The sequence below is a fragment of the Erpetoichthys calabaricus genome, chromosome 1 (assembly GCF_900747795.2).
Source record: "Erpetoichthys calabaricus chromosome 1, fErpCal1.3, whole genome shotgun sequence".
NCBI lineage: Eukaryota > Metazoa > Chordata > Cladistia > Polypteriformes > Polypteridae > Erpetoichthys > Erpetoichthys calabaricus.
The window spans coordinates 308,832,964-308,847,719 of record NC_041394.2 but is presented as its reverse complement, the minus strand read 5'-3'; the positions used below and the strand labels follow the sequence as shown (position 1 = coordinate 308,847,719).

Below are 14,756 nucleotides of genomic sequence, written 5' to 3'. Positions count from 1 at the left end.
TTTTGTATTACTCTTGTATACTGCATCATTTTATCATTTTATATTTTATCTTTTATTTATCTTTTTTATTCTGTGTTGTCCTTATATGTTGCACCAATACTATCAAGACAAATTTGGTGTATCTGGCCAATAAAGTGAGTTCTGATTCTGATAATGGTCTGACATTGTTAACTCTGGAATGATGCTTATCTCCCTGACTGCAGATAATTATTAGCTTAGCCAGGTAATCCTCTTGTTTGGTTTGCAGCAGAGCTGAGAGCGTGAAGACTTCAGGTGGATTCCCAGAAGTTGCTCTTTGCTGCATGATTGAGAACTAATGCCCAAGACACCAACCTGCACCACAAAAATGTAAAGTCTTGTGTATTGATTGAAAACAAGTCCACACCTTAAAACAGATGCTCTTCACCCAATTGCTAATAATTCTTGACTTGTGACGTGGTTTTGGTTTTGATTTCAAGTACAGTGTACTTAATTACATTGTTTATTCTTTGTATTTACAGTACCATACATAACAGAAAGATGTCAGGGTTGTGGCTTTGTGCATGAGATGATGGTGTGTTCCAGATGATCTTTTTGCAGTCAATGCAATGTGTTTGGCAAGTGCTTCCCACAAGGTGAGAATAGCATCTTATTGCTAATAATCTGCGCTAATAAAGTGTCTTATTGTGAAGGGGATAAGTCAGGATAATGCCTGTGGCTACTGTAAAATAGTTTATTCTGCAAAACATAGCGACATAATTGAAAGTGAATGATGGTAAATGTTTTACAAAGTGGTTCGGTGGTTAGCCTCAAAGCTCTTTCTGGCCTCTGTCAGTGCATGTGTATCTGGGAGGTTTTTTTTTTTTTTTACAGGTATTCTGGCCTAGTAGTGAATGATTGATAGTACACTAATTTTTATGAATAATTACCATTTTATCTGTTTTTACTGGAATACAAAATGTGTTAAAATACTTATCTTATTAATATGTGGTTATTTAACTAAAATGGTGGTAATGTGGCATAATTACCATTTCTGTCTTGCAGCTCAAGGGTTATGGGTTTAATTCCAACCCCTTTCTCGGGTGTGTGTGACGTTTGCACGCTCTCCGCCACTCCATTTGGGTTCTGTCCAGGTACATCCTAATTTGTGTTTTAAGTTGTGTAAAATTATATAAATCTTAATGTGACCCACAATGAAGTAGAGTGCAATCAAGAAATGGCTCCTGTCTTGCTATGGCTCCTGTAATCCAAAATGCATAACTTAGCATTAGATAACAATTCCAATTTTGAGTTGCATGGGCCTGGAGCCTATTCCAGTAGCCCTGGGTGCAAGGCAGGAACCAAACTAAGGGATGTAGGAGGACAAAGCAGAGTACCTGGAGAAAAACCCTCACAAAAATGAGGAGAACGTGCAAATTCCACATACACAATGACTATTGTGGGACTGCGACCATAGACACTGCTGGATCAGTAAGGCAGCAGTGCTAACCACACCACTACTTTACCATCCTAGTAAAGAAAATAGACAGATGGACAGGTAGGCTTTTGAATGTTATAAGTTGGGGTAGCATGGTGGCACAGTGGTACTGCTGCTGCCACACATCAAGAAGGCCGGAGTTCCCGTCCAGGTCTTCCTTATGTGGAGTTTGCATGTTGTTCCCATATCCAGAAGCCACAGTTTTCCTCTCACAGTCCAAAGACATGCAGGTTGGGTGGAATGGTGATGCTGGATTGGCCCTGATTAGTGTGTGTTTACCTTGAAATGAACTGGCACTCTGCCCAGGGATTGTTACTGCCTTGAATCCTATGCATGAAGAAATAGGCTCCAGCTGCCCCATAACTCTGCTCAGGTTTAGAAAATGGATGAATGTTGTATGTTCTCCTTTTGCTTCAGTTTTTCCTGCAAGAGCAAGGGTTTCTAACTATGTTATTAGGGTATCTGGCATCTGTAATTTACAATGCTCTGAATGTGTGTGTGGCTGAGTTTAGATAACCCTGTGATGGAGTGAAGGGCTCTTCCTGCCACAGAACTCACCAGCTCCCTACCACCTTAATCAGGAAAAGTACTTTTCTGCTTTGTAGGTATAAGAATGGAAATAAAGAGAAGCTCAGCTGAAATATTTGTTGCATGGCACAGAATTCCTAATATAGAAAGTAAAAGAATGTGCCATAGACCTCAAAATGTAGGCAATTGCATTGAACTTATGTGTTCTGCATAGTTTTTGTGTATTTTTACACACAGAATTATTTTCATCTGCCATTTTCTTAGCTTCCTGTATAATTTGTTTCTCTTTGGTTAGAAGCTGATTCCTTAAATGCCTAGTGTGAGGCATGCCTGGACTGTTATTTGAACAATTCTCTTTACCTGAGGTTATTCTGGTTTAACACTCTGTGTATTTTGTGGCTACTTACATTATACAATATTAAAGGGTACAAATATAACACATACACATCAGTATAAATGGCATATACTGTACTCAGAAATCTTGGTGCACTAACTAGTGTTATAATGTTTTTTTGAGGTTTTTGTCATGGTTTAACTTACACTTAGTAAGACCAAAACGAAGGTGGCTTCACCACTTCGTTCTTTTTTTTGAGGTTTTTGTCATGGTTTAACTTACACTTAGTAAGACCAAAACAGAAGGTGGGCTTCACCACTTCGTTATGATTAAAGCTTTCTGAGGCCTGATCTATGAAGTACTTTTTTGTAACACTGTAAAATAGTAATAACTGAGTTCTTAGGAATTATTATTAAAACTAGCCATCCCCCACGGCTTCGCCCGCATATTAGTGAAACAGGACAGGGAGGAGGGCCTGACCCAGCTCTCTATTCCTGACGTCACTCTTCCCCTTCCCCTCGGCCCGCAGCGTGTGTCTCAGATTAGCACAAATATATCGCTCCTGCAAGTGAACTATGATTCTTAGCGCAATGAGAGAAGTCGCAAAATCAACCGGAATGTTCAAGCAAATTATAGAAAAAAAAATATCTAAATCCGTTAAGTAGTTCTCTCGTTCTCTAACTAGGCGGAGTTAAGGTTATGCCCTGAGGCTGACGCGTGAGTGAGGAGGGCCCCGCCCCCCTCCCTGCAGCCTGATGAGTCTCTCTCGAATTTGCGCTAATAAATCAGTACCGCAAGCAAGCTATGATATTTAGCGTGATGAGAAAGTCTCAAAATCAATGGGATGTTCAAGCAAATTATAGAAAAAAACCCGGTCTAAATCCGTTAAGTAGTTCTCTCGTGAAAAGTGGACAGACATACAAACGGGTCTAAAAAACTATAAGAAATTTTGCGCTTGGACCACGAAATTTTTAAAACCGTTTCTTAACAAGCATCTATGGGCCTCCTCATGGTTCGGGAGATTTCATGATGAGTGAGTCAGTGGTATTTGGCTTTTATATATGTAGATTACCTTTTAAAAACATAATAATTACATACAGAATAATTCTCTGATGGTACCATTATCTAATTAGGACTCTACCTAAGGTCTTGTTAGGCAATTGGAATGTTCTCGATATTTCTGGTACGACTATTAAAACCCTTATAGCTATAATCTCTGTGGATTTTGAATGTTCTCATTTTGTAAATATTATTTCAAGTAGTTTAGTATTCTCCCGCATCATAAATATGTACAAATAAGATTTTTTTTGTTGATTGTAATTTAACACTGCATGAATAAATGTGGCCGTGTGCATCAGTGTGCCCCATGAGAGTCTGATACCCCCCATTCAAAGTTCATTTTGCCCAGAGATAGGCTACCCTCTCGTTATGGATCATTTCTGTTTTATTGAACATACTTTATATGAATCAATGTTATTTGAAAAATATATATAATAATTTGAAAACAAAATTTTTGTATTTACCTGCTAACAAATATTTAGGCACTTGCAATTGTCCACAATTGTACTAAAATGAATGAATTAGTAAATTCACTGTTTGCAAGTTTTATAACATCATCTATCCATTTATTCCATGAATTTGCTTCCCCACACATTGATATGTGGAGCATCAGGAACAAATCCTGGATGGGCTGACAGTCTATCTAATGACACCCTCATGCAGTTTAAGTCACCAATGAACTTGACTTGGGTTGTACATGGAAACTAAAGTGTCCATCGAGGCCCAAATGAACCTGAGGAGAATGTGTGAACTCCACATAGATGGTAATTGAGGTGGGAATTGGACCTGGATTCTTGAAAATGTGATGCATCAGATGCTGTATCACTCCTCTATAGGTGTCATAGCACTTAACAGGCCTTACCTAATCACAAAAACATTTTTAAACCACACAGAGTGAATGCCATTATAGTCCAAATATGATATTTTGGCTTTATATTTATTTATAGTGTTTTACCGCTCTCCACAGCATATAGATAGGTGGGCTTTTTCCAGATTATTAATGTCTTATAAGTGTGCTACATTAATGACCCTAAGGTAGGTCTGTCAGAAATGGATGGCTAGTTTCTCTAATGGCAACAGCAATACAGTATATCTAAACAGGTTGATCTAATGTAAACCAAAAATGTATTGTTAAATAGCAGAAATGATAGAAAGAGCTCTATATAGTGAAAGGATTTTTTGAGAAGTGCAACAGATTTTAAAGAAATTTGAGAATTTAAGTGAAGTAAAATGGGTAATGTAAAAAAACAAGGAGAAATGTTTGTATCATTTTTGATGCAATGAGAAATAAAGCAAAATGACACGTTGTATTGGTTAAATGAACAGATTACAAAATGCAAGCTTTTGAGGCACCTGAGGCCCATTCTTCAAGCAAGATGAAAAAGGGCCTGAGCTGCCATGACAGCTTGCATATTGTAATCTGTTTAGTTAGTCAAAAACAGGTGTTTTGTTTTGCTTGACTTCTCATTACATCCATAGTGGCTAACATGGTACAACACCATACTATTATTTTAGAGAAAGGGTTAGTGCCGGCCTTGAGCCCATTCTTTATAAATAGCTCTGGGCTACCCTGTAAATTATGGGCTCTCTGCAGCCACATTACTGCCACACCCAAGTGTGAATGGCCAATCAATCTGACTCATTGTTAAACACTGCAGGAGATTTTAGAGATAAGAAACTGAAGATGAATTCACCCAAACTGGCTGAGACACACTGGAATATCAGTGTGTGAAAGCTGGTGAAATGCTATCACCTGCATACAATTGTGAAAATTAAATAATTCTATGCATTATAAATGAAATGCCTTTGTTACAAATGGACATGCATTCAGATCTGGACCTCCTGAAAAGCAGATGAATTACTGGCAGGTCCCATGCATGAAATCACCACACCTGAAACAAGAACAGTGTCACCACCTAATATCTTGTGCATGATTTGACAATCCCCGTGGCCAATATTATTTAGCTAAATGTTTGGGGTTTTTTAAGACATTTACACCACTGGATAGTGTTGAATTAAGTGTAGTACTGGATAATTTCATTATTCATCTTCTAAACTCAAATTTTTTCTATTACATCACTGTAACAGCTCAGAGCTTTTGTAAGTTAAATTGTAAACTGTAAATTTGGCTACAACACAGTTCATTACTACTTTGTTTCCTCTATTTCAAAATTCTTCTATGGGAAAACTACCAATATAGGTGAATTTATTATTCATTGTTTCATACTGGGTAGCACAACAATTTGTATTGCAATCATAACATTTATCGTGACCCGAGTTTGATTAACTTTAGGTGTCCAAATTATCACAATGTAGAACTTTTCTACGTAGTTCCTATTTCTTCCCACATCTCAAAAAATGCATATTAGGAGAAATGTTGGCACTAAATTGACCTGAGTGGTCCCTGAATCAAAACAAGAACAAAGATCGAACAAATGCTTGTTCGATCCTGCCAAATTTGGTTTTACCTCCTCAACAACTCTTATGTCCTCATCAATCTCCAAATCGTTTCATGCTTTTCTGGCACATCTCAAAAATATTCCTGTTAGGTTCATTGGCAACACTTAAATGCACCCAGTGACAAAATGTGTGGATGGATGGATGTGCATTTTACAGATTATATGTGTAAACGTATTTGATTTAAAAGTGTGTTAAATGCGTTCTTTACAATAAATTACAGACTCAGCTTCAAATATGCCATCTATTAGAATGGTCATCCAGATGCCACTCCATTTATCCAGGGTTCAAGGTTATGTGGGACTGGTGTTTGTCCCATCAGCTCTTGGCACAAGGCAGCAGCCAACATTGGATAGAATATATCACTTCTGTTCTTCATATTAGTCACAATGAAATGTTTTGTGATGTTTGCAATAGTTTTACTTTTTTATGGATATTATACTTCGATCCAAACAAATATTGTTTTGCTTTATTATTAGGCATAAAACACCAACACATTAAATATTTTTTGTGAACAATAGTTGCCCAAACGTGTTAATGTTTAATGAAGCTGGATGAATGACGATCGCATTTTCAGATTTTTTGGTTGGATGAAGGTCCTTCAGGCTGATGGTGAATGGTTTGTAATAGGGCTTGGGATGTTGAAGGAGACAGTGGAACTGGATAACAAATCTAAATGGGATGATCGGATTATTTGTTGATGATATAGTTATTTAAAATAATTTTATTTATATTAATTACAGTAAGTTCTGTAACAGGGCAATTTATTTTTGTGAATAGTTCATTATTGATTGAAAGTAAATAACTTAATCTTTTTTAAGATAGTGGAGTGTATTGAGCTAAGAAATGCATCTTCAGTGTAATAACTCCTTGAATGTTTGATCAAAACTCTATTGTGATTCTTCTGCTACCCCAATGATGAGTTCATATACTTACATTTTATTTTTCCATTACATTTATTTGTTCAATTCTTCTAAAACTGAAGTGCATTAAGTAAGTTAAAAAAAAATACAAGATATCTAGAGATAATTTTTGTAACAGGTTTCTCATATGTCTTATCTACAGATTTGGATAACCGCTTATATCTACCTTTTCTTGTTGCTTCTTTGCTTTGCCTTTGTGGATCAATCCAGTGGACTGGGAAATGCATTAACGAACGATGTTGACAAAATTCCCATTTTGGTAAGTTTAACTATATCTTAGCTAATGCAGAGTCTTTATATATGAAAACATGCTTGAAAAAACAGTTGCAATGAAAATGTTCACTTCCAGCACAGGATTTTTAGAATGGGGATTGAGGTTACCCATATCATATGCATTTCAGAAGAGGTCATCCACCTGAAGCTAAGTATGTTTGGGCCCAGCTAGTACTTGGATGGGAGACCATCTAGGAAAAGCTTGGGTTGCTGCTAGAAGAGGGGTTGGTGAGGTCAGCAGGGGCACTTACCCTGTGGTCTGAATGCGGATCCTAATGCCCCAGTGCAGTGAAGGGGACACTGTGTTATAAAAATGGCACCATCCCTTTGGATGAGATGCAAAACCGAGGCCTTGACTCTTTGGTCATAAAAGATTCCTGGGCATCCTTCATAAAGAGCAGAGTGTATCCCAATGTCCAGGCTAAATTGCCTGCCATGGCCTAGTTTTCTGGCCCGCTAATCACCTGCTGTCTCTAATTGTCTAATCTCTCTCATCCCTTCTTAATTTAACAGCTAATGTGTGGTGAGTGTACTGGGGAAAAAATGGCTGCCGTCACATGATCCAGGTGGATGCTAATGATGATGATTTTGAAAAGTGCTTTGAGTAGTGAGAAAAGCACTATACAAATGTAAAGAATTATTATTATTATTGCTGTGAAATTTCAATGCTGGTGCCTAGTAATGACCAATAAAAGGTGATGGGAGAGTCTATGATAAAATTGACTTTCAGTTAGTCTAACATTAGAGCAGAAAAAAAATATTTCTTATTCAGTGGCACTATCTAGAACATGATGTGTAATGAAAGAAGCCATGTCTGTTTAGTTCACCTTCATAAACTTGTTAGGATTGCACATACAAGGTTTCATTTTCCTTTATGTATCATTTTTACTATATTTTGATCAAGTCATTTCAGTGCCATTTTGTAAAATATTTTTTTTGTGAGAAACCACAATTTTGTGCATTTCTAATTTTCATAGGTGCCATAATTTTGATAATACTAGTACTACTATTAATAATAATAATAACAATTATTATTATTATAATTATATAATGAATGAATTATATATATATATAGTGGTCTTCTAACCTACTCAAGCACTTAGGTAACCACTTCAACTGGCACTAATGCGTAGCATCCATTTGGATGAAACAATGACAGCCATTTATGTACCAGTACGCTCACCAAAAATTAGCTGTTTTGGGGTCACTATTATGTCATGAGGTTGATAGACATGATGTACATGCTATGTACCCTAAATTGCCTCTTTGATGCATCTGCGGAACAATATATTAAACATTACCTATTTGTGGACTACCTGGTGAAGGTTTAAAATACCCGTCAGAAAGGTGTTTCTCTATTTATTATTGACTTTTTTTTAAAACATGCTATCACTTGTGGCCAACATATTAGCGCTTTTTTTCCAGAGGTCAATTTCAGGGCTCAAGTTCACATGGCCGCAGTTTCACAATCTAGAAAAGAGAGGTCTTGACAGACACGAGCATATTTCAACTACTTTACTGTAGATAGAGCCAGAGGCATACAAAGTGAGTAGATCTAGGCTGAGCCATACATCTTTTTCTCCATTGACGTAAGGCAACCTTTGCTATTATAAGCAGTTTTAAACAACACAGGCTTCCACTGGCCTAAACTCACTACCCAGTTCTTGTTTTAACACGTCAGGCATTTTAACTAAACTGACCCAAACATAACCCTCTGTGTTCTCAAAAATTACCAAAGTACATTGTCTAACAAGAATAGACTGATTAATAAAATGTTTTCAGAACTGAATATTCAGTACTAGTTTTTATTCATGCTTAAGTATTGTTATTAAATGTTCTCAAAGTAAGTGATGTTGGCCTAATGCTCACTTTTTTGGAATTTTGCAGAAAGGGAATATACCACGTGACTACATTATTAAAGTGAAGTATGTTCCTAAGTCAAGTGGCTTGGTGAGTTCAGCGTTATTTTTTATTCTGTACACTTTTGCACATTCACAAGATATGCTTATATTACATTGTAATTTTGAAATATTTAATTTGATTTATAACATTATTAAAGATAATAGGAAGTGGTCATTAATGAATTGGCACAATACTAAAGCAACAGATGTCCAAATGAATAGTATGAGATAAACAAACTCTGTGTAATGTAATGTGTAAAGCCCACTGCCTGGGGACACATCCAATGCAAAGTGGAGGGAAGGGACATAAAATCTAAGACAATCTTAAGCTTGAATCCCTTGGACACAAACTGTATGTAATATCCAACTAATAATTAATTTCCTCCTCATAACTTTTATACATCCTCAATTTTCAGATGTCTGCACAAATTTCTTAAATTATTTGTATCTCTACCACTTTTTCCTAATTCATTTGAGAGAAATTATACCAACAATTACATTTTTTGCCTAATTGTCAATTTCTCGTTTTTTCTTTTTTTTCAGTCTGATGCCTGTTGGTTGATTCTTAACCTTCATAAATTGCAGGAAAGTTTGGAAAATCTTGCAGAGAAATTTGACCACAACGCAGACAACCGCAATAACATTACAGTTTTAATAAATATGGTACAGCAAATGCGGTCACCCTATAATGACTTGAGGTATTCTGTTTTTTCTTATTTTAGGATTTACTTTACTTTTTTTCTGCATCTTTACTTATATTCAGATCCTAGCTGCTGGCTTACATGAATCCACTAATTCTTTGCAAAATTATGTCATCCAGGTAGAATAATGTTAATGTTACTGGTTTTTTTGTTCTATTTGAAAGCCTACATTACCTCTTAACATTTCTAATTAATTAAAAGTATTCACGCATCTGTTAATAAATGAATGCAGAAAATGAAATTCTTGGTAGAAATAATGCCTATTAACGTTCAGTATATAACAACAGAGCTCAAACTTCCCAGATGGGAATGAATGAATAATTGAACATGTTTACACTTGCATTAGTGATTGAAATTAAGCACATTATAATAGTCCACTTCTGAAAACACACTCCACTTTGTGCACCGTCCTTGCACCACTAAAACCAGATTCTATAGGGTAACGAGGTTCATGTTTTATTTGTTTCAGAAAATATGTGGAATTCCACTGTGTACAAACTGAACTTTGCCTCAAGGGATAGGTCTTACACAAGATTAACGCCTCACTCTGTGGAAATCAGTGCTTTGCATGCTTTACTTGCTCTATGTAAATCACAGTGCTCCATAGTAAAATGTTTAAGTAATCTATTTAAGGTGACAGCTGTCTTAAATCACTTCTACAGTCATGTCAGATGTAATACCATATGCTAGTCTTTTCCTCTACTGTTCTATATGTTATACTGCATTCAATTCAATTCTTTTCTTTTTATATAAAAACTTTAACAAGCTTGCTTATTTCTTCTTGCTTTAATGATTGTATTGTCACCTTTTTAAGAACCCCAAAAATTGAATACAAGCTCTGATTACAGTAAGCAATCTTCTCATAATACATTTTATCATGACCCATAACCATTCTTAAGGAGAACAGTATCTTATTGTCACCTGAGGTAAGCTGCTCTTTGGGTGGGTCACAATCGGCACTGACGAGATGGCATAAAACCTTAACAGACTGGTCTATCACTTTTATCTTTTGATCTGAAAAGACAGAAAGTTTTGCTTAAAACTAACTCATGCAAAGTGAAGAAAAGTTCAAATATTCAGAATATGGTGACATTAGCTGTCCTTCGCATATTATGAGTCAGGGTACCGTATGAGCAAATAAGATCTTAAAAATTGAATATATGACTAGTAAACCACTGAAACTCTCTAGCTCATTTGGGCAACTGTTTATGTGCTATGTTTCTGTTATGGTAAACAAAAAACAATTGCATTGTTTTGCTATAATTATCCACTTGGTCATTAGAGACATGATTATTATTTTCACTCATATTGTGCTGAATGACTAAGGAGATTCTTTACCGGCTTGTTGTTTTATTGACTGAGAGAACAGCCGTGAATGGTTCTCATATACGGAGTAGAAGTGTTAGCAGTATACAACGTTTAATAAATATTCTGAAGTTCATTGTATCCCTGTGGAAAGGTAAAGACAAATAGAATGGAAAAATGTCTACACTTTCTTTGATGCTGAAGAAAATATGGCGTAATGGTAATTAGATCTATATTTCTGTGTCTTTTTTTATCTTAAAGCGTGACATCATAGGAGACCTTGACTGCCTTTACGTAGATGGATATTTTAACACCAGCACATATTTCAAACACTTTACAACAATTACCAAGGTGTATGAAGTCACGAAGTATGAGGATGACGAGTATTGTAACCCTCCCTGCACAGCAGAAAGCATAAGTACAGAAACTGGTAAGGACTGCTTATTTCATATTATGCGTGTCGTTTCACACCATTTAAAAATATGGGCTAAGAGAACATTAACTTTCAGTCAGTCTGACATTAGAGAATAACAAAGTATATTCGACTTCTTTTGTTGGTACATCTTTACTTTACCAAAGTTAATTTGCTTCAATGTTTGTCAGGAGGGTGTATTCTAAGTGGTTTATTGCTCATTAAAAAAGAACTTATATTAAAATTCTATAATAAAAGTAAATGATGAGTACTGGGTTTATCATTTTGATGAATTATAATGAGAGAGCATGCACTGATATAGCATGTTGCCGCACCCACCACACGAAGAACCACCTCAGGATCCCAAATTAGGACCTGAGCGCAGCCATCCAACGGGACAGCTCAGCACCTCACTAGTTCAAATGGAACGGAACCAGTGTGAGGTGTTTTACAGTGGCTGGAGTGCCAATCCTGCCACCAACCCCCAAGTTTTCCCTGCAGCTTGGAGGGCCTACTTGTAGGGCTGTATGCAGGTTAACATCATACTCAGGATGGAGCAATTGCAGGTTAAGGGCAGTGCTCAAGGGCCCAATGAAGTGGAATCGCTTCTGGCATTTGCAGGATTCGAACTGGCAACCTTTCAATTGCCACTAGCCTCCGAGACACCTCTCCGAAAGTCTATCAAAATCTAGAGCATAATGTCAAGTGCTAACACAGGTCACCACAAAGTCAGTCAGTGATTTTCTAACCTGCTTTGTCCTGAACAGGGTCATGGGTAGGTGCTTGAGCTTATCCCAGCCTGCACAGGGTGCCAGTCTATCATAGGTCACCACAAAGGCAAGTGAATAAATACGTTTTAGTAAAAGCCAACCCCAATGAGCTGTCCGTGTAGATTGTAATCTGAACAGCCTCTCTGTTTGCAGTAAAATGATTAAATACTGTGCTGAAGTAATCTGTCTTTAAGTGATTAGGTTTAAATACAGGGTGTGAGATGACCACCATTACTGTAAATGTATAGCTTTGAAATGGTTAATAGTAGTTTTGTAGTTTGCCTTCATTCATTTCGAAACTAACAATAAAATATGGGCCTACTTACAGTACGTCGTTATTAAGTCACTCTTTGTATTCAGCTTTTTTAAACATGGACTACTTGGTCAAATCATTTACAAAGGGGAGCAAACATTTCAGTACATGAGCTGAACTTTTGTTTTGATACAATAACAATTACATGGGATGAATTCTTATATGACTGAACGCATGCATTTTTAGCTTTACACTAAAAGTAACTGAATTGTTCAAGTTTTATCAACCCTCCAAGCATACTGTATTACCTTCAAACATTTGTGCATCATAATGTCAAAAAGTACACCAGAGCCAATGAACGACGCTACAAAATGATTAGATGCTATTATTTTCACAGAACAGTTCGGCTATCCGAACTCCCATCCTTTGACGGGTTATACTATTATTTTTACTTATTTGTGGCAGTGCAAATCTATTTTTAAAGACTTTTTGCATACTGCTGTTATGACCTTAAATTGAATTTGCAGGCACTTAAACCACACTTAAAGTGCCTTGAGTCAGGAAGCTGACACAGAAAAAATAACTTCAGAAGCTTCCGGAAAATCAGGGTTAACTTATTGAATTTCCTTTTTAAGATATCAAAGGTTTTTCTTGATGATAAGGCAAGGCATTTTTCTGCATTATAAAATAGGTTACAAGGAATTTTCCACATTGCTATCATACAAGCTTCCTTGTTCTGGCCTTGCGTATATTTAATTATGTTTGGCAGGTTTCACTGCAATTGTTTATTAAACTGTTTTTGAAATAATTTTTACATTTTCTATTACCCCAAATCTAAGAGAGAGGCACTGCACCTGCAAAACTGTGTATACATCACTTTAAGCATGTCATATTTATACCGAGGAATGAGGACTAAGATTAGGATTTAGTTTTGGTTAAAGTGTGAACATCTTCCAAAGTTGTATTTATTTGTTTTCAACACCGCAAACTGTTAAATGGTGTTAAAGTAACCTCTAAAGATGTGTCGTTTCCATGTATACATTTGACAAAAGCATTTGTTTTCATTCTGGTCATCCTTCCACAAATTCTTTTCTTGAGCTAACGTCCTACGTTACACAGCCATGAAATGTTAAGGTCTGGGCAGAAATCAGCCTTGGAATGCTCATCAGGCCGATACTGAGTTACCAATTAACTTAGCATCTTTTTAATACAAGAGCTGTCAGGTTACATTCATACATGAACTTGGAGAAGTTGCTGACTCCACACTCGGTCCCTGAAATTGCCTGGTAGCTATGCTAGTCATTGTGCCACCATGTCATCCATCAAGTCAATTTGATGCATTTTTTACATAGTACACCTTCCATTCCCAACCTGAGAGCCATTTATTTTTGCAAATATATCACATGGGTGACGTGGAGAAAAAGTGGTTAGCTCCTGTTTCCTCACTTCACGGACCCTCAGGTCTGGGTGGGTTTGTGTGTGTGTGATTGTGAATAAAGACATGCATATATGCAGTGCATTTTTTCTTAATGGCTCTTTATCCTATTCAGATTAAGGGTATACTATATATATATATATATATATATATATATATATATATATATATATATATATATATATATATATATATGTGAGTGTGTGTATGTATGTAAAATGTCCTTCAGTTTTAATTTCTTTTTGTCGGCACCATTACTTTAGTGGTGACATTTGCAAAGAAAAAAAGATGAAAAAAACAAAGCAAAGTTACACTGAAAATTCAACTAACAAGCTTAATTCGAATAAGAATAAGACTATTTATCATGAAAGCCCCATCAACATTTTAATGTTGTAGATGCTTATCTTCCAACAACAGTAGTGGAAAAAAATGTCAAAAATCCCACCTGGGTAAACAAATCTGTTTTCCTTACATACTTTGTGTCAAGTGATTACAACAGTGGCGTGGTCACCTGATGGCTATCTACTGTTCTGGCATAATAAATGGCTTTTAAAACAGAGTAAAATGGTTCTTTTAACCATTAAACAATAAACACTCCAACAAACTCTGAAGGACAAAAAAGACACCAAAAGTATGGAAGCATTAAACACATTGAACATTAAATTCTGAAAAAGACGATGGTGTTCCCATTAAAAATACTTACTGTTCCATCAAGTATCTGAGGTGTCTAATGAGGACACATCTGGAAGAACTGGTTCATCTAGCTGAGTGTTTGACAGATGTGACCTTCAACCAATAAATCGTGTGAGTGAGTTTGGGTGTGGACAGAGCCTCCAGGTTTAATTCCTCCCTTGTGTCCAATGTTACTGGCTCCCTATATGCGTGGCTCACACTGTACCAGTTTGACTTATGCACAAGTCTTTGAGATGTAGAAAGATCTTTGAGGTTG

At 36.4% G+C, this 14,756-nt stretch overlaps 1 protein-coding gene across 9 annotated transcripts in view; it reads left to right on the top strand.

Annotated features, from left to right (window-relative positions):
- Positions 1 to 14,756, top strand: part of kitlga (kit ligand a) — a 136,246-nt gene that overhangs the window by 31,973 nt on the left and 89,517 nt on the right. For 2 of the 9 annotated variants that reach the window (XM_051931470.1, XM_028817298.2), the window contains exon 2: positions 501 to 614. The exons of 3 other annotated variants lie outside the window; for them this stretch is intronic. In XM_051931470.1, coding sequence (XP_051787430.1) covers positions 588 to 614 — 27 coding nt within the window. In that variant the 5' untranslated portion in view covers positions 501 to 587. Of the gene's footprint in view, positions 1 to 500; positions 615 to 6,899; positions 7,017 to 8,917; positions 8,981 to 14,756 lie in introns of all 9 variants that reach the window. 4 more of the 9 variants (XM_051931478.1, XM_051931486.1, XM_051931472.1 and 1 more) reach the window with 4 other exon arrangements.